Source organism: Pelobates fuscus, chromosome 10, assembly GCF_036172605.1.
Source record: "Pelobates fuscus isolate aPelFus1 chromosome 10, aPelFus1.pri, whole genome shotgun sequence".
In the NCBI taxonomy this organism is placed as follows: Eukaryota; Metazoa; Chordata; class Amphibia; order Anura; family Pelobatidae; genus Pelobates; species Pelobates fuscus.
Window position 1 is genome coordinate 101,908,713 of NC_086326.1, and position 27,681 is coordinate 101,936,393.

Below are 27,681 nucleotides of genomic sequence, written 5' to 3' on the forward strand. Positions count from 1 at the left end.
AATGAAATGTTCTTTCATAAAAAAGGCCCTGAACCTGACCCCGAGTCTGACATCACTAACTACCCAAAATGACGCCCAAAGCCCCCCTCCCATCGAGTAAAGCCTCGTGCTGAGTAAGATGGCGCCTGAGCCATCTGTCCACACCCGTGTCCAAGATGACGCCACCTCTCGGTGGGAGGACACTTAGCCAGCCACTTAGTACTTGAGCCAATTAATAGTATTGATGGGTGGACATTGACATAGCCACTTAACACCTAACCCAATTAATGATGTTTATTTGTTGTTATCTTGATATTCAATGATGATGTAATATTGCTCTTATAAGGGTCTGCGAGCCCGCTTTTTAACCAGATGCCATTAAATTTTCTCGAAGTGCTTTTAACCTGAACTCCGTGTGTCAGTGTGAATTTACTTCTGCGTATACGCAATTTAATCATCTCAGATTTGGACAGGAACAGATAGACATTTAAACATATTTGTTTATTTTAAAATAATCTATATCATGGGTGTACCCCTTGCATGGGCATTGTCATAAAAGGCCAGTGTGGCAACATTAAAATTGAGTTCCTGCTTACCCTTAACATAGAGTCTCATATCATATGTGGGGGAAATGGCTGTATCTACCCTGAGGATTGCTATATCACTATACTCTCCTGGGATTATAATCACTAGCTCTTTTTTTTTTTAATTTGACAATTTTTATTGTTTTTCAGTTTTTTTTTTTTTTTAAGGGGTACAGAAGAAAAAGAGGGAGGGGAACAAGCAATATTTTACGTTTTCAACATTCTTGAGGTTCAGGGAGGGTACAGAAGAGAAAGGGGAAGGGAAGTAGGGGGGCCCTACATTTCCACCGATGTGTTGCTCTCTTACTTTTCTTCTGTATGTGCCTGTGTTTGGTAGTGGGAAAGAGGCATGTTTAGCGAGGCATTTAGTTAGAGCGATTATCCATCTCATTTCCCCATGTGTGCGTCTTTGTGTATGTTGGAATGCATGTAACTTGTGGTTTGTAAGTGTTTGCCTAGCCTCGTTGCAGTCCTTCGATGGTTATGGCATTTCATGAGTGGTTTTGCGGGTAGTGCGTTTGGCAGTTGGGGATTTGGGACCCGGGGGGGGGGGGGCGGCAGTTTTGCGTGATATCATGGTGAAGTGAGTAGGGGGGGGGGTCATGGAAGCAGTGGTTGGAGAGTTAGCGGTGGTTCAGTTGTATTGCATGAGTTACCTAGTTGGGTATGGCTCATCTTCGAGAAGTAGGTGGACAAAGCGTTCCGTGCCCCTAGACATGAGGCATATTGCAGTAATTGGTTCATATTTGCGTGTCCTATGTGGTCGGTCTATTTTGGTCCCATAACTTCCAGGCTTCGGACCACTGGGGGCCGTTACTGTGTGTTTTCCTAGCCATGATTTCATAATTTTTGTTACTTTCTATAGTTGCAATGCATTGCTGGATTGTGGGGGGGGGGGTGTCCTGCTTCCATTTCCTGCTAATGCTAGTTAGTGCACCTACAATGATATGGTAGTTGAGGTAGACATGATGTTTGTGTGGTGTGTGGGGCAGGGAGAGAAGTAAGTAAGTTGCAGGCTGAAGCGGTAACTTTGAGCCTGTGCAGTTGGTAATTAAGTTTGCTATCTGTTGCCAAAATTGTTGGATTTTTGTACAGCTCCACCATAAATGTAGCATGGTGCCTCTATCAGCTTGGCATCTCCAGCATAGGTCTGACGTGGCCGGATAGCTGTGATGTAGGCGTGTAGGGACCAGGTACCATCTGTATAAGATCTTGCGGGTCAATTCGAAGTGATTCGTGCAGAGGGTGAATTGCTTATGTGCCTTAAAAATTGTGTGCCATTGTTCTTCGGAAATTTTGTGGCCAATGTCTTTCTCCCACGCTTCCATGAAGGAAGGGGGGTGCCTTTGGGATAAAGTTAGTATCGATGCGTAGATTGTAGAGATCAGTTTCTTAACTGGCTTGGTTGATGTGCAGATCTGTTCTATTTTCTGCCAGCGTGTGTCAGTTTTATCAGTTGGCTGTGGCATCGGGTGTGTGGCATGCCAAGACAAGATTTGCCGAGAGGAGAATAGTGCCGTGGCGGGTAGATTGTATTCGGTTTTAAGGTCTAAGAACGATTTCAGGTGGGAGTCTGCTAGCAATTGCGATAATGTTTTTATTCCGTGCCTGTTCCAGATTTTGTAATTGAAGTCTGGTATAAGGAGTCTCAGTGCTTCAAGTGGGAGGGCAGGGGAGGGCAGTGTCTTGTTCCCGAGGCGTTCCCGGTATTTGTCCCATACTGCTAAAGTGAGCTTGGTGGTGGGTAGCATGCCATCTGTTTTTGGTCTGTGTGGTTTGGGTAGCCAGGCTAGTACTGAGATGGGAAGGCTGTTTGCATAGTTAGCCTCTATTTCTGTCCACGCTAATGGTTCACGTTGGTGAGGTGCCGCCAGCAGGGGAGCTATGTGAGCCGCCTTGTAGTATCCCTGTATATCCGGTAAGCCCATCCCTCCTCTGGCAGGTGTTTTGTGCATTGTGGTTTTTGCTACTCTGGGCCTTTTGCCTTCCCATACATAGTTGTTTATGGCATCTTGTAGATTTCGTATATAATTTTGTGGGAGTTTTAGTGGTAACGTCCTAAATAGATATTGGATTTTGGGTAGAGCCACCATCTTTACCGAGGCAATTCTACCCGCCCAAGAGATGAATTTCCCTTTCCAGCTTTGCAGAAGCGTTCTAAGTTCGCTAAGTAGTCTAGTATAGTTTGCTTTAAATAGTGAGTGTGGTGTGGGGGTAAAGTTAATGCCTAAAAATTTTACATGGTCTCGTCTCCAGTCATATGTGTAGTTGGCTTTCAGTCGTGCTAAGTCTTGGGCCGGGACATTGATACTTAAGGCCAATGTTTTAGCTACATTCAATTTATAATATGAACAGTGACTGTACTGTGTGAGAATTTTGTGGAAGTTCGGGAGGGATATGTGGGGTTGTTCTAAAGTGAGAAGGATGTCGTCAGCGAATACTGTCAGTTTGTATTCCCGTCCCTTGAGCTTAACTCCATGGATGTCCGGGTTGTCTCTTATAATCTGATTTAGGGGTTCCAGTGCCAGGATGTAAAGTAGGGGCGAGAGTGGACATCCTTGTCGAGAACCGTTAGAGATAGTGAACGGCTTGGAGATGAATCCCCCATTTACTACTCGGGCGGTTGGGGCTGAGTATATTGCTTCGACTAGTTTTAAGAATTGGGGTGGGAAGTAAAATTTCCGGAGGACCGCAAGGAGAAAGGGCCAGTGGAGCCTATCAAAAGCTTTTTCAGCATCCAAAGAGAGCAGTACAGCTGGGACCCTCCCTCCCTGCAGTCCGTGCAGCATGTTTAATATTTTACGCGTGCCATCAGCCCCCTGTCTGCCTCCCACAAATCCCACCTGGTCCCCTTTAACTAAGGTCGGTATAATGGGTGCAAGCCTGTTTGAGAATATTTTTGCAAGGAGCTTCACGTCTGTATTTAATAGGGATATTGGCCGCATATTTTGACATCTATCCGGTGGTTTCCCTGGTTTCGGGAGTGTGGCAACATGTGCCATCAGCATTTCCTGTGGCATAGTGCCAGTAGTTAGTATTTGGGTAAACATATTTTTCAGGCGAGGGGCCAGTTGTGATGCAAATTTTTTATAATATAGGTTGGTTAGGCCATCCGGGCCTGGCGATTTCCCGGGTGGGAGAGCTTGTATGGCTTCCACGAGTTCCTGAATGGTTATTTCATCTTGTACGGAGTGCACTTGACTTGGTGACAGAGTTGGTAGTTGTGCTCCTCGGAGGAACATGTCTATTTCTTTGTCATTGGGTTGATGTACCGAGGTGTCAGTTTTTAAGTTATACAGGTTTTGGTAATAGTCGGCCATTGTATCATTTATGGTTTGTGGGTTTAGTATTTTGCCTCCCGTAGTAGCTATTAAATAGGGTATTTTGGAGTTTGCTTGACGCTGTTTGAGTAGTGTTGCTAGGTATTTTCCCATTCTATTACCTTGGGTGTACGTCTTCATTTTCAATTTGTTAAGCATGTAGGCCGTTTTGTCAAGATTTAGTCGGTCGATGTGGTCGGTTATGGTTTTGATGGCATCTCTGCGTGCGTCGGTAGGGTTCATAAGGTGTGCAGTTGTTGCGTCCCGGAGTGCTTTTAGTAGGCGTAATAGTTCGCTATCGCGTTTGCGTTTCAGGTAGGACGCTCGGCTGACCAATGTCCCTCTCATTACCGCTTTATGAGCTTGCCAGAGGGTTGTAGCGGTAACTTCTTTAGTGTCATTTAAATCAAAATAATCTTGCAATTGTTGGGTGAGTTTTTGTGCAAAGGTTTGGTCGTTCAGAAGCGTGTCGTTGAGGCGCCAAGGTGGCCTGCCCCTATGTTGGTAAGTGTCCTCTAGCGCCAGTAGTACGGGCGCGTGGTCTGACCACACTATGTTGCCTATCGAGCAGTCCTGAGTTAGTTGGAGTATTGGTCCCGATGCAAGAATGTGGTCTATTCTGGAGTATGTTTTGTGGACGTGAGAATAAAATGTGTATTCCCTGGCTGTCGGGTGGAGTGTTCTCCAGAGGTCATAGAGACCATGGGTGTGTAGTAGTTTCGCAAGGGCTTTGTTATTACGTTTAAGCGTGGCATGTCTGTCTGAGGAGTCGGAGAGCGTGGAGTCTATGTGCGAGTCCATTGTGTGGTTCATATCACCGCAGATTAGGATTGGAGCGTTAGTGGCGGTTGGCAATTTTGTAAGCACTCTGTGCAGGAAGTTGTATTGATTGTCATTCGGACTGTAGAGACTGACCAGTAGGAGGGGGTTATTGTTAATCAGACAATGGAGTATTATGAATCGGCCTTGACTATCAATTGTGGTGTGAAGGGGTTCTATTGTAAGGGTTTTATGGAGAAGCAGTGAGACTCCCCTTGATTTGGAGGTATGGGTCGCGTGGAGCTGGAAGGGATATTCATTTGCCGCAAAGGTGGGGATACGGTTAGTTACGAAATGTGTTTCTTGAATGCAGACTATGTCTGCTTTATCACGTTTCAGGTCTTCCAGTAATATGCGTCTCTTGTGAGGGGTGTTGAGCCCTTTGACGTTGTGCGTGTATATTTTCATGTTGGTGGGTTGTAGAGCTTGGAGGGAGGAGTATTAAGCGGTATTCGGTGCTGTGGTTGGGCTTGTTGTCGTTGTGGGTTGGGTAGTGGAGGAGGGGGGGGGGCGGTAATAACGGGTGAGCGGAGAGGAGGAAAACTAGGACTCTAGAGGTCCGGTGCGTCTGACACACCTGTGGGGGTGGGAGCTTGAGCTTCCTAACGTTGGCTGTTTGGGCTCCACTGTGGAGAACGAAAAACTATTGAACAGATCGGCATATAACATATTAAGTAACATGTAAACATTTAAACCTTACATTCCAGGTAATGCATAGCAAGTGATACAGTTAGATAATGGAATGAACTTGTGTTGAAGAGAGGCTTCATAAGGGATGCCTAAGATCATGTGTCACATTTTCCACTGCGATTTTGCCGACAATGTGCAACAACCTTGGATCGATGCTAATTAAAGAGATTATCAACCTTTAACCCCAGTTATATGGAGGTGAGTAGCGTCTGGCGCCGTTAGACTAGAGTGAGTGTTACAGTATAAGTCATTTCGTTTTTTTTCATTTGGGGGGATATCATTCCCTTGTGGAACATCTAAACAAGTGATAGTTGAACCAGGTATAGGCAGGTGTCTAAACCTGTAGCATGCGCAGTCGCCAGCATATAATTAAACATAATTAAACATGTGCAAACATTGGTTTTGCAGGGTACTTATCGTATGAGATCAAGGTAGAGTGTTCATTATAGGGGATCGCAGTAGATGTAAGACACACAGTTCTCTCAGGTCTTTAGAGGGCGACGGATCTGCCTGGCAGTAGGTTGTGGGTTTTTGTCTGTTAAGGCGGGTATTCCCCATTCTCTGAACGCTTTCAGACCGTCCTCTGGGGTGGCGAAGGATTTCGTTTCTCCGTTGCGTGTGAGAATAATCTTGGTAGGATAGCCCCATCTGTAACGAATTCCCTGTTCTTGGAGCGTTGCGGTGATTTGGTGGAAGTCTCGCCTTTTTCTGAGCGTAGCCGCGGAGAGGTCTGCCATGATGCGTACCGTGGGGTAGTCCTCGTGCGGGTCCGGCCTGCTGCGGTAGGTCTTGAGCACTATTTCCTTTATATGGAAATAATGTGCCCGGAGGAGGACGTCTCGAGGGATTGAATCTGGGAGGTACCGCGGTTTCGGCACTCGGTGTACCCTATCTACCAGGAGCATGTCTGCCGGTATGCTTGGGGCGTATGAGTGGAGAAGGCCCCTTACATAAACTTGGAGGTCATCAGGAATTACCGTTTCTGGGACTCCCCTCAGCCGCAGGTTATTTCGTCTTGCCCTGTCCTCATAGTCTGCCATGCGTGTCTCCATCCCCTCCATTTGTTTCTGTAGGCTGTGCAGCTGCTCCGTCGTTTCCTGCTGCTGGGAGGCAAGGTTTTGGCATGTCTGCTCCACATGCGAGGTTCTGGAGGAGAGATCACGTACCTCCTGTTTGATTTGATCTGCGGTGGCTTTGAAGGTGGATATTAATTTGGTCGCCATAGCCTCCATAGCCTTTTCGAAGTAATCTTTCGTGAGGCTCTCTGGGGAGTGGGGTTCCTCCACTGTATGCTGAGCGCCGTCCGCACTGTTATATTCGGCACAATCTTGCGCGGAGAGCCGCGTGGTTTCATGTGTCGCCGCTCCTTTCTGGACGAAAAAATTAGATTTGTCCGCTTTCGCGCCAGTCTTCTTTGTCTTGGATTGAGACATCGCATATGTTCAGGTAAGGGTAGTTTGGGGCCGATGCTGTTCCGATATGGTTAATTATTTGGAGCCCATGTGCCGGAGCAGCGATTTACACGTCCATTCTGCCCGACGGCTAGCCACGCCCCCATCACTAGCTCTTTTAAGAGCAGTTCCTGCTACGCTCTCTGGAGTAGGAGAGGTTCACCCACTGGAAGCTGGATTCTGGTCTTGGGTCCTGGGTGGGTGGAGGAAGGCGAGTTCCCAGCCAAGCTGTAATGCTGGACGTGGGGACTACAGTGCTGATGGTGTCGGGTGGAGTGCTTGGAGTCCTCTGTGAGCACTAGGAGCATCGACTGATGGAGGCACCCGGTCGGGGTGCCAGGCGGTCCGTCACATATATATTATATTGGGAACTCAAGGTTAGGGTTACCAAAAATACAATTTAGCCATGCCTATAGAGGTTATTATCAGAACTACTCAGTTCTTATTTGTGCCGCTTGGGCCCATGTAGGAGTGGTCAAAAACCTGTGAATGGTGTGAGAATTCCCCCGCATGACACCCTGTCTCCAACTTTATTGGGAATGGTATGCATTGTTGTAAAGCCATACGGGGGAGTTATCAAGGTAAAGCAGGTTCTGTTTTGAGGCATAAAAAAATAAGGAACAATCATCATGGAAACCAATATAATGCATCTCAACATGAAGCAAATTGCACCTAAAATAGCACCTGTTTTGCCTCTATAACTTCCCCCGTAGATACTTATGACATAGAAACACTGACATAAAAACTTATACACAGACACATACAGATATAATTATACACACGTAAGACATACTGTCATACCTCGGAATGCCACACGGCACATGCGGCTTCCAGGGGGTGCCGTGCAGCAGCCACGAAGTCACCGGTCCCACGCCATCCCAGCCACAGTAAACACCATGCAGTGTTTGGTTGCTCCACGTGCAGAGCAGCCCCTGCATGATCTGTCTTCTGGCAAGGCTTTTTGGTAGCCTTGTGCTACCTACATGAGTCCTTGGAAATTACAGGACCCTGTAGGTGCAGGCTTTTTATAGCATTTAAAGGGACACTATAGTCACCTGAACAACTTTAGCTTAATGAAGCAGTTTTGGTGTATAGAACATGCCCCTGCAGCCTCACTGCTCAATCCTCTGCCATTTAGGAGTTAAAACCCTTTGTTTATGAACCCTAGTCACACCTCCCTGCATGTGATTTGCACAGCCTTCCATAAACACTTCCTGTAAAGAGAGCCCTATTTAGGCTTTCTTTATTGCAAGTTCTGTTAAAGATTTTCTTATCCCCTGCTATGTTAATAGCTTGCTAGACCCTGCAAGAGCCTCCTGTATGTGATTCAAGTTCAATTTAGAGATTGAGATACAAATATTTAAGGTAAATTAAATCTGTTTTAAAGTGAAACCAGTTTTGTTTTTTCATGCAGGCTCTGTCAATCAGAGCCAGGGGAGGTGTGGCTAGGGCTGCATAAACATAAACAAAGTGATTTAACTCCTAAATGACAGTGAATTGAGCAGTGAAATTGCGGGGGAATGATCTATACACTAAAACTGCTTTATTTAGCTAAAGTAATTTAGGTGACTATAGTGTTCCTTTTAGTGACAGGTCATATTATTGGGACACATCACAGAGCACACCCCTTTGTGTGATTTGGAGCAGGGTGATGATGCTATCCAACAAGATTTTTGTTCTTCCTATTTAAACTCCCCTCTTTCTGGAGATCTTTGCCTTGTCGTGGTTTATTCTGCCCGAGAGTGCTTACTGTGAAGTAGTTTTGGTTTTCTCGTTACTGACCCAGCTTTGTATTTGACTTTTCTGATTTTCTGGTTCCCTAACTTCGGCTAGTTATTTCGTAATTGAGTATCTCTGGTATCCTTGACCTTGGATTCCTATTTTGACTCTGTATTTTTCGCCTATCTAGGGCACACGTTAACCCAGCCATTCTAAGGTCCGGTATATGTACCTACTCTCTTTTTATTCATTAATTTTGGTTACTGTTTCCCTACACTCTGTGTGTGTGTGTGGGTTACTCAATCTTGACACATACTCCCTCTCCAACAGACATGGTGGCCATACACTTCTAAAATATAAAGAAACCAGAAACATTTGGGATATGGCTGTAAAATCTAAAAATAAGGAACAAAGAAAATATATATTGTAATACAGTTTTGTTAATAAATATGCGCTCAATGAAATGCACTCACAGGATAAAGATGATAATTGCGCTCAAGGGTGCCTCCCCCGATGTTGTTGCGGGGCTTTTTTTATCCCTCCTGTTGATCCGATAAGAGGGATGTAAATCAGGACTTCAATAGATAGTAAAAAGGTCAGCAGCTTTATTAGAGGTGAACAATCACCCATAAATAATAAAATATAAACAGCAAAGGTCCTATGTGTTTCGTTCCCAGCACTGGAACTTCCTCAGGGACCATACAAGTTAAAATCAAATGCAAATAGCAATAACAGTGTAAAAGCAGCCTAATCCCCCCACCTACTAGTCCCCCTATTTAGGGCTACTCCCTGTGTCCATTGGTGGATTTGTGGGTATTTCCATTCTCCCTCATTGTAATTGGTGTAGTGGCCGGTGTTCTGTTCAGCTGTTGGAGTTTGATCTTCCAATTTATTTTCATCACAGTCGCAATCACTTACATCTGCGGTCAGACGGAACCGGTGGTCGCCAGCATAATTGTAAAATAGAAATGATAATAAAAGAAACAGGGGATCATATGTATCTATTAAGAAAAACAACATTAGTATCAACAGCAACATGGGAAAATAATTTTTTAATGCACTATATATGTTATATTTCAACGTTTGAATTCCCATGGATGTAAGTAGTGACCGCAATATGCATCATCTTAAAGTGACAAGTGACAAGTGTACAATAACCATAACAACAGAAAGATTTCTAAAAATTGAAAATTAAATAATTGTCCCTCTTAATTATTAAATACTTCTCCATAGCATTGGATGAGAACAGAAAAAGCCCACATATCCATTATTCTATAGCATCATACATACATGAATCTATACATTTCTAAATAATGTATTGTAAAACAATTACCAAAGTAATTCATTTCTCATATATGTCGCTGCAGAAGGCGTACACAATTCGAAAGTACCGTATATACTCGAGTATAAGCCGACCCGAATATAAGCCGAGGCCCCTAATTTTAGCCCAAAAAACTGGGAAAACTTATTGACTCGAGTATAAGACTAGGGTGGGATATGCAGCAGCTACTGGTAAATTTCTAAATAAAATTAGATCCTAAAAAAAATATATTAATTGAATATTTATTTACAGTGTGTGTGTATATAATGAATGCAGTGTGAGTGTATGAATGCAGTGTGTGTATGAGTGCAGTGTGTGTGTGTACGAGTGCAGTGTGTGTGTATGAATGCAGTGTGTGTGTATATGAGTGCAGTGTGTATGAGTGCAGTGTGTGTATGAGTGCAGTGTGTATGAATGCAGTGTGTCTATGAGTGCAGTGTGTGTGTGTGTGTGTGTGTGTGTGTATGAGTGCAGTGTGGGGGGGCGGGGGGGGGGGCATTTTTATTATTATTTTTTATTATTATTATTTTATTTTATTTTGATTTATATATATATTTTTTTCGTCCCCCCTCCCTGCTTGATACGTGGCAGGGAGGGGGGCTCTCACTCCCTGGTGGTCCATTGGCAGTTCAGTGGAGGGGGGCTGGCAGAGAGCGCTTACCTCTCCTGCAGCTCCTGTCAGCTCCCCAAATAAAGCAAATTAAATTACACAGACCATATTACACAAATAAATGAAACATGTGTTGTATTATATGGATAATGGCCTATACCCTATGCAGTTCTTTTTGTTATCCCTGAAAATAATATTTTTTGTGCAAATAACTGTGCTCTATTTATATGAGTGACACATTAATCCTAAATAGGGTAAAATCTTTTGTTTTACTAAATAATCCAGCCAAACAGTATTTTAAAACAAAAATGTGTGTAGGGTGTTCGCCTGGGGGCTTCTAGCAACACTGCACATTTTATGTGTGTGTGTTAGGGGAACAGAAAAGCTCTAAACACAAGAGGTAGTATTGTCTTTATTACGGAGTCCATCTTAGTGAAGCCTCCACCGTAGACAACTACCTGAAACGCAGTCTCCAGGAAAATGGCTGGAGACCATAGACATAGAATATTCTATGTCTATGCTGGAGACAGTAAGCAAGCGGTTCCGTCTCCGTTGCTTATAACGAGTGTGTAAGCTTTTCAAAATGAAACGTCACTTCCGGTCCCCTTTGATTGTGTAACTAATAGTGTGAGAGCTAGGAAGCGAGGCTCGGAGGGGAGAGAGAGCGGACCTGTCCCAGGTCATCACATCCATCAGGGTCCGTCTAGTAGGAGCCGGAGGTAACGCAAAGCAGCGCTGACCCCCAATAAAGGATTAATATGAGAGTGTCCCCAGCCAATTAATGTGATCTCATTACCATGTTCTCTTATGGAGTGTCTAATGCTGGTTATTGAATGACATGTCGCCCATTTAACAAAATACAGCCTGATGTGTGTGTGTTACATTTATTTAATATATATGGAAATTTAAAGTATTCCATGTTTGCAGGTCTGTTCCAAGATATGAATATTAAATGTAACTATACCTTTCAAGGTATCAGTGTGACAGTATAAGGTGTAAGTGTGACAGTATAAGGTGTAAGTGTGACAGTATAAAGTGTAAGTGTGACAGTATAAGGTGTAAGTGTGACAGTATAAGGTGTAAGTGTGACAGTATAAGGTGTAAGTGTGACAGTATAAGGTGTAAGTGTGACGGTATAAGGTGTAAGTGTGACGGTATAAGGTATCAGTGTGACGGTATAAGGTATCAGTGTGACGGTATAAGGTGTCAGTGTGACGGTATAAGGTGTCAGTGTGACGGTATAAGGTGTAAGTGTGACGGTATAAGGTGTCAGTGTGACGGTATAAGGTGTCAGTGTGACGGTATAAGGTGTCAGTGTGACGGTATAAGGTGTAAGTGTGACGGTATAAGGTGTAAGTGTGACGGTATAAGGTGTCAGTGTGACGGTATAAGGTGTCAGTGTGACGGTATAAGGTGTCAGTGTGACGGTATAAGGTGTCAGTGTGATGGAAAGCTAATAATAATAATATTACTTAATAACATTTTCAGAACGATAATGTTTCCCCTCCCCCCACTTCCCAGTCGGCAAATAAATGGTTAAAACTTAAAAAAAAAAAATTACACTTTGGTTCCAGTGCCGAGGTCCCCCTTCTCCGAAGTCAGTCGATGGGGGAACCTACTGCGCATGCATTAAACCTAGCTCATAGTAAAGTAAATCACTGCTTTCCCAAGGGGATTTAGAAGCTGGAAATCCTGCCAAGTGTGAGGACATACAGCGCTATTTCACGCAGTCAAACTCTGTACGAGGCCAGGAAGCGCCTCTAGTGGCTGCAAAGCTATAAAGAAGAGGACATAGCACCTAGACCACTTTAATGAGATAAAGTGGACTTGGGTGCCTGTAGTGTCCATTTAATTCCCATCTGATTTCTCCTTGGAATAAAAAAGAAGCTAAAATAATTACAGTGGAACTGTCACTACACACAGCCATATGCTTTTATTTTTCTAAAAAAGGCAATTTACACGTCAGAGGTATTAAAATATGTCTGACGTGTGCAGGAGAGAGAAGGCACTGTATAGAGAGAGAGAGAGATCATTTCACCAGATATATTGATTACCATTAATCTTGTGTACGGTGTTTCAATTAATCTTTTTATGTTCAGGAATGTAATATGGGAATACAATACCATATTTGCAAAATAAGGGTGAGCAATGCAAACTAAATATATCTTGTTTCTTTGCCAGCATTGAAATTATGTATACTTTCTTGTATTCTGTTTAGTTTTATAACTGCTGTCTAGCATTTTTGTAATTGTTGTGTTTATGCTGGCTTCTGATTTTGGGGCATTTCATTTAATTTCCACAGAATGCCTGGGGAGGCACCCCCTACAACAGAACACCCAGAAACATCGGGTATGGTAGATCCAGAAGGCAACCATGATGCTGGTGGTTCGACATCCAACTCTGCACACCCCTCTGTTGGTGCTCACGGGGACATGGCACCACGAAAAGTTCAGTCTTTGTTTCAGATCAACCGTCAAGACATTCAGGCTGTGGACTCAGAGCAGCAAGCATTGGAATTGCAGGGATTGGGACTGGCAGTATACGACCAGGAGGTGTTAGAAGCTGGAGTACTGCAGCAGGTAGATAATGCCATCAATGCAGCCAATCAAGCTGCCCAGCTTGCAGAAGCCGAGAAGGAGCAACATGAACTCTTGGACGAACTTCGGTGAGAAGAGTTTTGTTTAGAACAAAAATCCCCAAACATTTCATTCTTTTGGTTCTTAGGTTTACTACAGCATGGTTAATGGGTTACTCCAACCTAAAACCAGCATTTTAATAAAATACTGTTTTTTTGGCTGTGATTACTCGCACATTCTGAAGAAGCACGGATGTCGCAGAGACATGCTGTGCCGCCATTGGATGGTTTTAATGCACAGAATTGCACCTCTGCCAGCAAAGATAATTAACTCTGCATGTGTAATGTTTATTACTGGAACTCTGCACATAGAGACTGCAAGCACTGTGACCACTTCAAAGCACTGAAGTGGTCTTAGTACTTGGAGAAACTCTTTATGGAAGATTATTATGAAATTGTATATACATATATTAATGCAAACATCTCTGTACTTAGATGGCTAAAATGGCCAACTTAGAAAAAATAAATCTGTCAGCTGTGCTCTCAAGTTGGCCAAATAAACTTTTTAATGTATTTTAAATTACTGATAATTCACACTTTAATTTGTAACACAGAATGAGGGTGTATTTCTGTTTAAGTTGGCCGAAAGAAGAGTTGAATTTGCACATACTGCTTTAAAGGGACACTCCAGGCACCCAGACCACTTCTGCCCATTGGAGTGGTCTGGGTGCCAACTCCCACTACTCTTAACCCTGCAAGTGTAATTATTGCAGTTTCTTTATAAACTGCAATAATTATCTTGCAGGGTTAACACCACCTCTAGTGGCTGTCTACTAGACAGCCACTAGAGGGCACTTCTTACTTCATAGCACAGAAAACCTGTGCTAGAGCGTCGCTGGACGTCCTCACGCTGTGTGAGGACCTGCAGCGTCTCTCAATTCACCATAGGAAAGCATTTTCAATGCTTTCCTATGGGGAGCTCTAATGCGCATGCGCGGCATTGCTGCGCATGCGCATTAGGTCTCCCCGGCCGTTGGGCGGGATCAGTCTCGCCCACCGGCCAACGTAATGCAGAGGAGAAGCGGCGGCAGAGGAAGAAGCAGTGACGTGGGACACGTCGCTGCCTCTGGTAAGTGACTGAAGGGGTTTTCACCCATTCAGCAACCGGAGGTTGGAAGGAAAGGGGACCTGCAGTGCCAGGAAAACTGTTTTCCTGGCACTGGAGTTTCCATTTAAGTCAGGCATTAGAGGCAGTTTTCAGTCTCTCCTAAAACAAAAACAAACCCATAGCCTGTTTGTGGAAAGTGTGTGTATTTATACCTGATATGGTGTCCAAGACTAGTCATAACATACAGTGCAATCCACTAATATTGGTACCCTTGGTAAATATTCAAAGGCTGTGAAAAATTTTTTATCTTTTGTTCAAAACTACACAAATATACTCTATCATGAATATATAACAATTGCAAACACAACATAGGTTTATTCATAATAAAGAAAAACTTTGCTAAATGTGTGGCCTGATTATTGGCACCCATTTTGTCAATGCTTTGAGCTACCTCTGTTTGCCAAGATAACGGCTGTGAGTCTTCTCCTATAATGCCTGATGAGGTTGTTGCAAGGGTTCTGAGACCATTCTTCAAATTCAGATTCTTCAAATATCAAGGTTGACGCTGGTGGACTCTGTTCACCATACAGGTTTTCTGTGACGTTCAGGTCAGGGGACTGGGGTGGCCAAGACAGGACCTTGATTTTGTGGTTCTGTGAACCGTTTTTGTTTGATTCTAATGTATGTTTTAGGTCATTGTCTTGCTGGAAGATACAGTCAGGGACCATTTTAAGCTTTCTGGCAGATGCAGTCAGGTGTTCATTTAATATCTGATATTCCATGTCCATGATGTCATGTATCCTAACAAAATGTCCAGGTGCTCTGGCAGAAAACCAGTCCGAAAAAATTAAAGAGCCATCATCATATTCAACCGTGGGCATGAATGAAGTACTTTTCCATATGGCTACCTCTTTGTGTTTGTCAAGCCCACCTCTGGTGTTTATTGCCAAAAGGCTCTGTTTTTGTTTCATCTAAACATAGAACCTGGTTCAACAATCAAGACACTTTTTTTCATAGCCTTCTTTGTTCATATTTGCCAACATTAGTAGACTGTATCTGCATGTGGAATGCAAGTTGGTGTCAACAAACTTCAGAGATTATTCGATACACAACAAATTTTATTAAATTAATAACTGGATTGCAAAATGTAGTCTAAAATAGCCAAGATATATATATATATATATATATAGCTGAGTTTGCATTTTTTTTTCTAACAGGGTTATTTGTGAATATTTATGATTTGGAAATATTCTCCTACAGAGCTATAGTCATAGCTCGGCTAGTTTAGCTGAATTGGATTTCGATTCTCTACATTTCATAGTTTAGTTTAGCCCTGAAAGTATTCTAATGATCTAAGTGTGTTTCTGGTACATGGCATGCACGATCTCAAATTTTGTATTCCCCTTTCTGTATGTTCCAACCCTGTGCTGAATAACCAACTTTATGCTGCACACCCATTTTCACTTACCATGGTGTAGATGTTCTGAGGCAGTTCCTGCTAGTATAAATACCTGAGATTTGTGGTATCTGCATGAGGACATAATGTACGTCTTCAACTGGGACTTTTTCAGGTCATAGAGTGAGAGGAAAAAGTATTTGATCCCATGCTGATTTTGAACGTTTGTCCACTGACCGAGAAATGATCAGTCTATAATTTTAATGGTAGGTGTATTTTTTATCAAATTTGACATTTTTATTTGTTTTTTAAAACATATAAGTAGGCAACATTAAAAATCAATTACATATAATCACGTACATTATTTGGAGTTAAAGTGCTTGTTTATATTTTTATTTATTTATTATTGCCATTTATATAGCGCCAACAGATTCCGTAGCGCTTTACAATATTATGAGAGGGGGATTTAACTATAAATAGGACAGTTACAAATAAACTTACAGGAACAATAGGTTGAAGAGGACCCTGCTCAAACGAGCTTACATTATACACAAAATACATAACACAGTTCATGTAGTGTTGTACATACATTACTATAATTCTATTAAAGAAATTTAACATGAATTGAAAGCTTATATTCTTCAGAAAGAAATAAACAAAGTGGCATAGAAAACATATAAGACAAACGTAATAATATTACATGATGTGACAGGTACAATTATTTGTATTTTTGTACCTCCAAAAAAAAAAAAAAAAACACCTGACACCTGGGGAGGGTTCTTCTAGACCAATCCATTTATAATTTTTTTTTGACATGCGTTTTTCTGGATTTGTTTTTTTGTTTTTTTTAATTCTATCTCACTGTTATACACCTTCCATTAAAATTAAAGACTGATCATTTCTTTGTTAGTGGGCAAACGTTCAAAATCAGCAGGCGATCAAATACTTTTTTTTCCCCTCACTGTATTGGTTGGAATCCTGAATGCTTTTTTCATGAATACTTTAATCAGGGGTGCAATTTGAGCACCATTACCACTGCAGATAAAGGTAGTGTTTATGGTGCTTGATTCTTTCAGGATGTGTGTGCTCAGGCTTGCTATTTTTGGAGTATACAGATATTTGCATAACATTATTAGCAGTGATCTGGTGTGAATTCTTTTTTTTTTTTTCCACTCACTTGATCAGACTTAATCACATGCCTTGTCACCTTGCACATTGGTCCAGTTTACAGGGAATCCGTGTTTCATATCACTATAATCAGCTAGTTCTTTGGAATAAATAACTTGGTAATTCTTATTTTCAATTACAGCTCATGTGTCACTTCTTTGCGACAAATTAATAAGATCATTGATCAGCTCACACCACAAGCTGCCACCTGCAAAGAAATCGGTCGTAAGCTGGACTCTGTGAAAAGACAGAAACATAACAAGGTCAGTCGTCCTAGTCACTGTGTTTATTGTCTTTCTGTTTCTCAAAACTCATGTAGCATGTGTCACGCCAAGGGTGCATAATTCATTGTTGCACTATAGAATATTGCCATTTAATGTAATTTATGTAGTGCATATATGAATTGGCCACTTGGCGGAGGTCAGATGACAGAACGGTAATGTAAATTGCTTAGGGATGTGAAAGGGGGCAGGTGGTTTACCATATAGATTGATCCTTTGATTAATCAAAGGCTCTGCAAGATGTGAGAAGTCACATATAAATGGCCTGGAAATATGGTTTAAATATAAACTAACTCTCTAAATTGCCATGTCTTGATTCTCTCTTAGATGGGGGGGGATGAGGGGTCCTTTTGATATGTTAATGACCATTAGCCATCTGTTCCAGTATCATATCCAAAATAAACATTAATATTTACCCACAGATTAATAAGTAAGCCTCATTTTTATTATATTTTGGGACAAGCACAATCTTCTAATCAAGCCCAAACATGATTTGCGTAACTTTACCATAGGGGAAGGGATTGGGATGTCCGCTATATTGGGTCACAAGTAAGGAGTGTGGTATATCTATGGATTGGGAAAATGGTAACAAATTCATAGAGGAAATTATTATTTCTGTGGCAAGTACATAAGAGCAGATAGAACCAAATGTTTCCATTTGGATTGCTGTTGGTCAGGAACAAGAGGGGGTGGTCATTTATAGTTACTATAGGTACGCCTTATCTCCACCTCTGGGCGAAGCTTGGTAATCCACAGGGTATATATCTAATGACACTGAAGTGTGTATTGGACTTGCTTGGGGGCCAGAATCTAATTCTGAAAGAGTCCTCTACCTTACCAGAGACCCCCTAGGCAGAAGTTTTACTTTGAAAACCTGGGTAAGTAATTAGGACTTTTGTTATTTTATCCTTTTTGTTTTTATCTGTTGTTGGTGTAACTAATTTGATTGTCATCTATATTTTTGTATGCACTGTTACTTTTTTTGCTCATAATAATTATTCCTTTAAGTTCTGCCTTTGTCTGGTTAAGAATCACGTTACCTGAAGAGACTAATTACTATTTTGTAATTACATAGATATTGTGCTAAGTTACATTTGGTGGGTTTTTATTAGTAAGTTACCTGGGTGACCATGGCAGCCCATTTATAAATTGTCTTGGTGGTGGCAGCGTTAAAATAGTAGTATTTACATTATTATGCTTAAGTGTGGGTGGTGTTAAGGGGAATTTTATCATTATTTCCGGTCTAGTGCAGACTAATGGTGAAATTTAACCCTTTCACCACCACAAATATGTCATGCATACCCTTCTAGTAGGGTGCGTTTGTGACATACATAGGTTAATATCACCAAACCCTCAACTGACAAGCAGGTGTCTTTAGCAGTTGTGCACTCTGATATCTGTTGTACAGTATAGACCACCAAATAAGTGCCGCATATGCCAGCCATTCAGAATTGCTGCTTTCTGAGTTACACTGACAGTAGTGATCACCAGCAATGCAGCCTCCACTAATCCCATAGTCCTTCCTAAGGAGGTTTTTTGAGCATGTTCCCTGGAGGACGCCCTTTTTTTTTTTTGACGGTCATGCATGAGTAATATGGATTCTTGAAATGTAATACCACCAGGAACCATCATTCATTACTGTATATTGTAGAGGGATGGGGAATTACTATCGCCTGATGCTCTGGACATGTACTGCTGGGTGCATCCCACAGTATTTACCCACTCATGGACTAACATGCTAGAGCACCAGGAATCATAGCCCCCTCTTTGCAGAAAGATGTGCTGCAGGGGATCAAAACAAAGCGCTTACATTATGCACAGCCAGCAAGCATTGCACACATATTACACACAGTCAGAGCACACCACACACAGCAAACATGTACGCACACATTATTAGTGGGGCAGAGCGACACTCAGGGGGTTTTCACTAGACTCTGAATTTTCCCAATTTTTTATCTGAATGTAAAAACTGAGGCAAAAGTTTGTGAGTAGCTAAGTTGAATAGTTTTTCTAGATAACTTTTTTTTTATAAACATGTTTTTCTGTAGGATTTTAATTCAATGAAGTTCCAGGTTTGGTAAATAAACCTGTTAATGTCCCATGGCGCTTAGGAAGTGTTCCAACCTGAAATAATTTTACGTGGCAAAATCCATGGGAGCTAAAGGAAAGATTGCTTTCCCTGTTCCCTTACACTAGACTGGAGCAGTGCCTGGCAGCACTCAATCAACATCCAACTTTCCCACTTAGGTAAAACTTCAGTAATTAATATATGTGATGGTTGCCATAGAAAACCAAATGATTCTGCACTTCTACCCTATATTGCCAAATACACAAACCCTAACTATACCAATTCAGTATTCCTAAAAAAAAAAAAAAAAAAAGACTTAGAACTTGGAGTAGATTCTGGTTCGCAATGAAGGGTCCACCACAAAACACTGTAAAAAAGAAAACCTAAATACTTTATTCTTTTTTTAAAAGAGAACTATAAAGGAGGGTTCATAAAAGACTGAATGAAACGTCCCATGGTTTTAGAGATGTAATTGCTCTTTTTTAAAGGAACACTCTAGAGTCAGTAACACAAACCTGTATTCCTGACATTATAGTGTTAAAAATAACATCTAGCCCCCTTTTCCCCCTAAAAATAGTAAAATCTTACTTTTATTTCAGTCTGCTGGTGCTGGCTCTGCCCCTGATCTGCCGATCACAAAGATTTCCCATTGGATTGGCTGAGATTGTTCGTTATGAGGATCTCAGCCAAGGAGGTGCAGGTACTGAATGTAGCACTGCCTCAGAAAGCACCTCTGGTAGCCATCTGAGTAGTGGCCACTGGAGGTGTCCCTAGGCTTTAATGTAAACACTGCCTTTTCTCTTTTATCAGCTGAGTAATCTCCTTAGTAGAAAAACTAGTAAAATAATTAGTTCACATGTTTGCTTACAATATAAAGTATGCATGTTGGTGCATTTTCGTCTGTTTCTATATATTTTCTATTATTTCAGGAGCAGCAGCTCAAGAAAATTAAAGCAAAGCAAAGACGCCTTAGAGCAATTTTGGGGGGCAGCCAGCAGGATATCGATCATGAAGAAGGACTTGAAGGAGAACCAGAGGATGGTGAGTTTGCGACGGGATGCATCTGCTTTAATGGTCAGCACCACTGTCTGCTTCTTTCTGAGTATATCCTGGGGTTCAGATGTTCTTGCCAAACCCAATGGCATATAAATTACTTAATCCAAATTACAAATATGGTATGTTAGACCATCACAAAAACTGTGCAATACCTGGCGAGAATAATTATAGATGGAAAGACAAAAAAAACTGAATGAGATGGAGAGGAAAAGGAACCAATCTGTGGTGTAGATCAGTGGCAAGTAGAACATTCAAGCATCAGTTTGGACAATATTTATACCATGGTACCCAGTCATGAGTCATACATATTTAGTATAAATTAATGCTATATTTTGATTGTACTCTGATGTTCAATTTAGTCAATTTACACATTTTTTTTTTATATATATATGTTTAAGCTCTATTAGATTTAAAGTTGATGAAGTTGTTTTTGTTTTCTTTTCTAGCTTCTGTGACATGTCAACAGTTTGTACAGTATAATCACCAAAAACTGTTATACGTAATTATCAAATTTGTTTTCCAGATGTACCAACTACCTCTTTGGGAAGTATGTTGATGCCATCTCAAGAGTCTGAATGGGAAGAATTGATTCGTACTGGACAGATGACACCGTTTGGCACCAAGATCCCTCCAAAAGAAGAGCGCAAGCCTCGAAAGCTGATGTTGAATGATTCGTCAGACTTTGAAAAATACCTTGCAGATCAGGCAGAGATGGCAGCCCAAAGGAAGCGTCCATTGACTCCTAAAAAAAAGAAGGGTCCTGTTATCTGTAAAAGCACATTAGAAATGTCAGTAGGGAAGAAGAAAGTTGCATCACCACCTGCAGATAAAAGGTTACAAAAAAGAATGAGAAAGCTGCAAAAGAATGCCTTACATACCCAGTTTCGGGCAGGAATTCCATGCAAAAAGTCCTTTCCCTCTCCTAAAGATGGCAACCAAGGAGATGAGAGTGAGGGATCTGTATACACTCCTGAGGAGAGAGAGGAGAGCATGGAGGAGGATTGGCTTCCTGATGGGCCAGACTCTGACTACGAGCTGAAACCGTTGGTGCCGAAAGTAGGAGTAAAACGGCCAAGAAATAAGGGCGTGGACCCCGAGTTCCTTCCAAGCTCTGAAGAAGATGAGGATGAAGGAATCTCAAACTCAGGGAAAAAAAGACTTTACAAAGATGATGGCAATGTCAAATTGTTCAAACAACGATTGAGGTAAGCATCGTGTTGGTGTTTGTGTTGTTATGGAATTCTATTGAGGTTTATATATTAGGAAAACATTGTTTTTAGTGTTTTTGCACCTACTCTTTTTTTGATAGTTATGAACATATACACTTAGCAGGCTTATTGTCTTTGTGCTGGACTTTGAAGGACATTCATAAACTTGGATCTCTGTTTAAACAAGACATCCCTTGTCATAATACATTAGTTTGTTCTTTTTGTTAGCATTTATTTTAACAATCGTGAAAAGACATAGAATCAGAGTGTAGTAAACAATGTTTATATTCTTGTCTGCATCTAACTGCTACTCAAACACACAGTTTCCTTTTCACAACCAGTCTTTCTACATCCACCCCTGAAGACTTTTTTTTCCAAATGCAAAATAGCTGTTCTTAGTCACCTTACTTTACTGGTTTGAATGCTTTTTCTCAATTTTAATTGCAGAATTTCAAATCAAAATAGCTGGAGACATTGCAGATTCACAACATGAATTATGCAATTTAATTATGTGTCATGTAGTTACACCAAACCTTACCTTTGATAACATGTTGGAGCTTACCACTGTAATTACTTTTAATGCAAAATGCATTCTGGGGCATCAACAAAATACACAGCCAGTGTGTTGCCAAAGCACCTCATACTTCCCCTTTTGTAGAGTAGTGCTAATTGGAACTTGAATGGCATTGCGGTGAAAGCAGGGATAAAAATAATTGGTTCTTTACATTGTAATGTATTTGTCGGTAGGATAGGTAGTATGTTTTATAGTGGCAGGTCAATGGTATTATGGTTACATGAAAAGCGCCAAAATGCCTCTAGTGAAATACTGTGGAGCGTCCTGTTTCCATAGATACACTTTTTGTAGGAGTAGTTGAAATTGGTAAGCTACTGTAAAACTCCATGTGAAAAACTGGTGCAGTAAACACCAGGAGCTATAATGGATATATCTCATGTCTGTCCCATAAAATTAGTAAAAACCTTTGCATCCGTGTGCTCTGAGAAGGTACAGGAACTTACCAGAGCTGTGTAAAAGAGCTACAACCACAGACATATTCAGCTCAGTTAAAGTTGTAGCTATCTAGACACCGTTAAACAAGGGTCCATGTCATAACTACCTATTAGATTTTGGTAGATCCTAAGATTATGTAACTAAGCTAAATAAGAACCGTGGTATAACACAGGTATTGTTCAACCTCAGATTTGTAAAATTGTACGAACTGCCGCAATATATTGTCTAAATAAGAACACATTACAATGTCACTCTAAGCACCAAAGTGAGTACAGCTTAATGTAGTGGTCTTGATGCCTATGTGCTCTCCCTGCAGGCTGACAAATGTCATGAGCATTTTAGAGAAACAGCAAGGTTTATGTTTTTAGTCAGTATGCCTCTAGTGGCTGTAAATCAGACAGCTACAGGTACTTAAAAGTGAAACATTTAAATAATGAAGCAGAACACCGTTAAAGGGACACTAAAGACACCCAGCCCACTTCAGCTCATTTAATAAACTGCAATAATTACCAGCCACTAGAGGGACTTCTGGGTCTTTAGGCGGCTTTTGGTCACCTAAATGATGCTGTATGTCCTCAAGCTATGCATTTCCTGGCACTATAGTTTCCCTTTAAGTCTCCCCATAGCGGAACATTATAATGCTTCTCTATGATGACCTCAGAATAAGGAGAATCAGTGGCAAGACCAGAATGCCACTTGATGAGTAGTTTAACGTATGACATCAGGAAAACTCTAATAAATATAATTTTATAACATTAGTGTTTCTTTATATGGATCTGTGCTCAGATTTATGGTAACTGGAGGAAAAGGAAATACCTCTAAAAGTGTATTCATAAGACCATTTCCATTTCCAGGCACATCTCTTGTCCTCCGGGGGTGCAGATGGGTGGGTTGTCGAAATCGGTATTACGGCGCTTGGTCGTTTTGAAGTTTAGGTATTTGATAGATCTGTTCCCTAAATGTTTTGATCATTGCTATCTGTATTCTCCTTACACCAGGCATTGGCAAAAACAGCGTACCAAGGAGATGGAACAGCGGGCTGCAGACAATGAGTCGGAAGACAGTGATGTGGAGTTTGATGAAGGTTTCAGAGTTCCTGGTGATCTTTGGAAGAAGTTGTACAAGTACTGCTCTCTATATTTTCCTTAAACAACAAAAAAAAAACCTATAATGCCACATTTGTATCAAGATACATAAGTAATTGAAGTTCTCTGGCTGCCTCTTTTACAGATATTACAAGGCCCATTGTAACGCTGTCGCACCGAAAGCTGTCTTTTCATAATTCCATATTTGTTTTTTCTTTACCTATATACTTTAATTTATTCATAATTTTTTAATAATTTTAAATAGTTTCTGATGTACCATTTCATGCAATGTATCTGAATCGTCTGACCATTGTCACTGATTCTTCTTTTTCTTTATGTTCAACTCTGTTGCATACCGTACTTCATTCCTGTCCTTTTTCTTCTCTCCTACAGGTACCAGCAAACAGGTGTTCGGTGGCTCTGGGAGCTGCATTGCCAGCAGGCAGGGGGCATTCTGGGAGACGAGATGGGATTGGGTAAAACCATCCAGATAATTGCCTTTCTGGCAGGGTTGAGCTACAGCCGGATGAGGACGCGTGGCTCTGATTACAGGCAAGTGGCTGCTCTGTCGACTGCCAGTCTGAGCCACCCATGAATATTTCATCAGCCTGATTACAGGGAGGGGGCGTGCCTGCTGAATTATTCACCACATTTCAATTAGATAGTTTCTTTAATTCATTTAGTGAAAGGGAGGGTGGTGCTTTAAAGTCAGTTTGTGACAGAGAGGGGAGCTGCAGGGCAAGGGAAATTAAAGAGCTAACACTTGTAATGAATTCTTGGCTTGTGCATCTGTGTCTGCGATTCACCATGCGTCTCTCTGACTGGCTGATACTAAGCCACAATCTTAACATGCAGAATTATGGCACTGTCCTGCGCAGAGACTTGCCTATTCCCTGAGTAGGTCTCTGAACATAACAAGAGACAGTGTTTTATCTATTTCAAAGCATAGAGATCATATATTTAAAGGGACACGTAGAAACAAAGCAGCGGATGTGTTTGACAAATTGGAAACAAATAAGGGTTATTTACTAAACATGATAATTAACAAGGGATTTACAAATTCAAGTATTTGAAGTGGAACATGTTTCCATTGTGTCAATAGTTGCTTAAAATATACAATTTATTTGTCAAATTGTCTTCCTTTCTCAGTTTAAATGGGCACTATAGTCATCAGAACCACTACAGACTAATGTAGTGATTCTGGTGTCTACAGCATGTCACTGCAGGCTTCAAAACGTCTCAAGTTTGATCTCAGCCATGTAGGTTGGAGCCAGCCACTGCAGCAGTGCGGGGAAAAAAGATGAGTTTAAACACCATGGGGTGTTGGGAGCTAAAAAGTTAGTGTCAGGAATACATGTTTGTGTTACTGATACTAGTGTTCCTTTAACAAAAAACTTCACAGTTTATATCAATACAAGTTGTGTGGTGAATTGTATGTATGGTTATTGTCCTCTGTGTAAAACTATGGCCATTGGTGGCCAGTTCTTCTTTATAGTTGGTAAATGGTCTTATCTCTTTGTGCAGAGAAAAGGCCACCAACTCTCTTTATATGAAAAGTTCACAGTGAATCATTTTTTTGTGTGTGTGTGTATGTGACATTTGGGTTATAAATGCACATATTATATATACATAAATTGATTAGCAACAACAAATAGGGTAACCATAGAGAAATGTCCCACTTTGTGTTTAGCTCAGGTACTGCAGTACTACACATGCATATGTTTCCTAGTGTTCTGGAGTTACATGGCCTAATTTGGCATGTGGATTATGTTTCAAACCTCCATTAGTATCTTTCTTTAGATTATCACCACAAGGAATTTATTTTGCAAAACTATCCAAGATAGTTTTGAAGGTCTTGATACTTTCCAAGCAGCAATTTTGGATATCCGTATTGGTAAAGAAAAATGTTTTAGATACAATGGTCAGCATTCACATATGCACAGGAGTATAAGTGTTATTATCCAGCTAAAGGTACTAGTTTTATTGACCTTGAATGTTAATAGACGACCGTGCTGGGAATGTAATCTGTGACCTTGAGGTCTTCTCTAAAAGGAACACTATAGACACCTAGACCACTTCAGCTCATTGAAATGATCTGGGTGTAGTGCCCCTGTAAGTTTAACCCTGCAATTGTAATTATTGCAGTTATTGATAATTTGAAATAATTACATTGCAGGATTAACTCCACCTCTAGTGACTATTTACCAGACTGCCACTAGTGGCGCTTCTGAGTCGTTAGGTGTCATGTGGTTCTGGATGAGGACGTCCAGCATCCGCTAAAACACCATAGGAATTGATTAAATGCGCCTATAGGGTATGTCCAATCACTGCGCATGAGCATTAGGTCCCTGACGTCGGGGGAGGAGAAGTTGAGGCGGAAAATGACCCTGCGCGGAGGGAGATCTTCGCTGGATTCAGGTAAGGGACAAAAGGTGTTTTGGTTTTTTTAACCCTTGCTACACCAAGGGTGGGGGGGCCACATACACGAATGAGGTGGGCACTATAGGATACTATAATGCTATGAATACAACCGGTATCTGCGGCATCAGAGATGTTAAATTAATAAATTAAATTCATTTTATTTGATTGTATTATCATGGTGTTATGAAGCAGTGGGGCAAATGTCATCCTCAGGGTCAAATTCTGAAGAAGGATATGGTGGTAAATGGTTTTAAATAAAAGGGAGTCAGGTCATCTAAAACTGGCAGCTTGATGGTTAATAAAGTTAAAACTTTTAAAAGGTTAATGTTTATGTTGTGTTTATTGTTATGAAAATGATGGCTGTATGCCCGTTAAGCTTTGAGCCACCAGAGCCAAGCCTATTGAAAGTAAATTAACTTTGTCTTCTGTTTGTGTGGTCTAATTTTATCTATACAAATATGGCCTACCATAGATATAGAATTCCTGATGATCTTCTCTACTAGTCCCCCTAGACTAAGGGGCAAATAGACACCCCATATAGATGGAACCACAGTTTGATTTACATTGACTAAATTAACTAAGCATTTTACCAAGCATACTTTTAAGTGTATGGCTTTTTAAAACTGTAACTACCAGATTTATTCACTAAAATAGGAATTTACAAAGAAATTGCAAATTTTAGGTCAAAATAAACTAAAATGTGTAATTCTGTGGTCAATTGATAATTCCTAGAAGCATCAGTAAGCTAATTGGTGTTGGAGCCCAGGCACATCAATTGGCATAGTGGCTAAACCGCGTGTCATCATAAACTTGAAGTCATTCTTTCCATTTTGCAGATTATCAAATAAACAGATGTTAGTCTGTAGACGGGTTAGCCAATATGTCATTTTGTACCTATAACCTATGATACTTGGGTTGTTGGCATGTTAATTATTTGTGGCCTGTAGACATTAGATAGTGTGATGGCTTCAGAGACCTAATAGATTTACCATTATGAGAAAAGCTTTGAGTTCGGTGTTGAGGAAACTCAAATCCGATTGTCAGCTCTTGTGGTCAGCATTATGGACAACAAGACAGGGCAGGGGGTGGCAGTCATCCTTTTTGACTATTCAGCCAATACTATTTCTAATCGTTTGCAGGTATCAAGGACTTGGACCCTGTATTATTGTGTGCCCTGCCACTGTAATGCACCAGTGGGTCAAAGAGTTCCATGCTTGGTGGCCACAGTTCCGTGTTGCAGTGCTTCATGAAACTGGAAGCTTCGCTGGCAAAAAGGTAATTATTCAGCACACGATCAGACTTTCTTTTGTACAACTTGTCACCCCCAAAACTATTTTAATGTATTTTCATCATGTTTTGAGAGAGAGAGAAACAAAGTAGGATCGCACTCTCAGGGCTTTTTAAAAATAAAACATAGCTTTTACTGTTACCTAAAAAAAATTGACATTTCAGCTCGATCCCCTCAAGCTTTCATCAGGAAAAGAATGAAAGGATCAAGCTGAAACGTTGATTTTTTTTTTTTTTTATTTTTTTTTTTAGGAAACAACAATAAAAAACTATGTTTTATTTTTTAAAAAGTCCTGAGAGTGCTATCCTACTTTGTGTTTTTTATATGTGTGTGTGTATAAATTTTATTAATATAAGTATGTATAAAAAGAAAGCAAAACATGAAAAGCTCATCCCTACTTTTTAGTATATGGCAGGATCCTTCAGCCATATTCATACACCTAGATTGACAGTTGGTCTCTATGGTCTTTCCTGCTTCACTCCATGCACGGAAGCAGGGAAGACCAGAGAGACTAACCAGTGGTTTT

At 41.0% G+C, this 27,681-nt stretch overlaps 1 protein-coding gene across 1 annotated transcript in view; it reads left to right on the top strand.

Annotated features, from left to right (window-relative positions):
* The first annotated feature begins 11,126 nt into the window (after positions 1 to 11,126).
* Positions 11,127 to 27,681, top strand: part of ERCC6 (ERCC excision repair 6, chromatin remodeling factor) — a 34,503-nt gene continuing 17,948 nt past the window's right edge. The window contains exons 1-8 of the mRNA XM_063434629.1: positions 11,127 to 11,212; positions 12,796 to 13,158; positions 16,882 to 17,002; positions 20,018 to 20,129; positions 20,668 to 21,349; positions 23,360 to 23,485; positions 23,840 to 23,998; positions 27,007 to 27,142. Of these exons, the coding sequence (XP_063290699.1) occupies positions 12,797 to 13,158; positions 16,882 to 17,002; positions 20,018 to 20,129; positions 20,668 to 21,349; positions 23,360 to 23,485; positions 23,840 to 23,998; positions 27,007 to 27,142 (1,698 nt within the window). The 5' untranslated portion in view covers positions 11,127 to 11,212; position 12,796. The remainder of the gene's footprint in view (positions 11,213 to 12,795; positions 13,159 to 16,881; positions 17,003 to 20,017; positions 20,130 to 20,667; positions 21,350 to 23,359; positions 23,486 to 23,839; positions 23,999 to 27,006; positions 27,143 to 27,681) is intronic.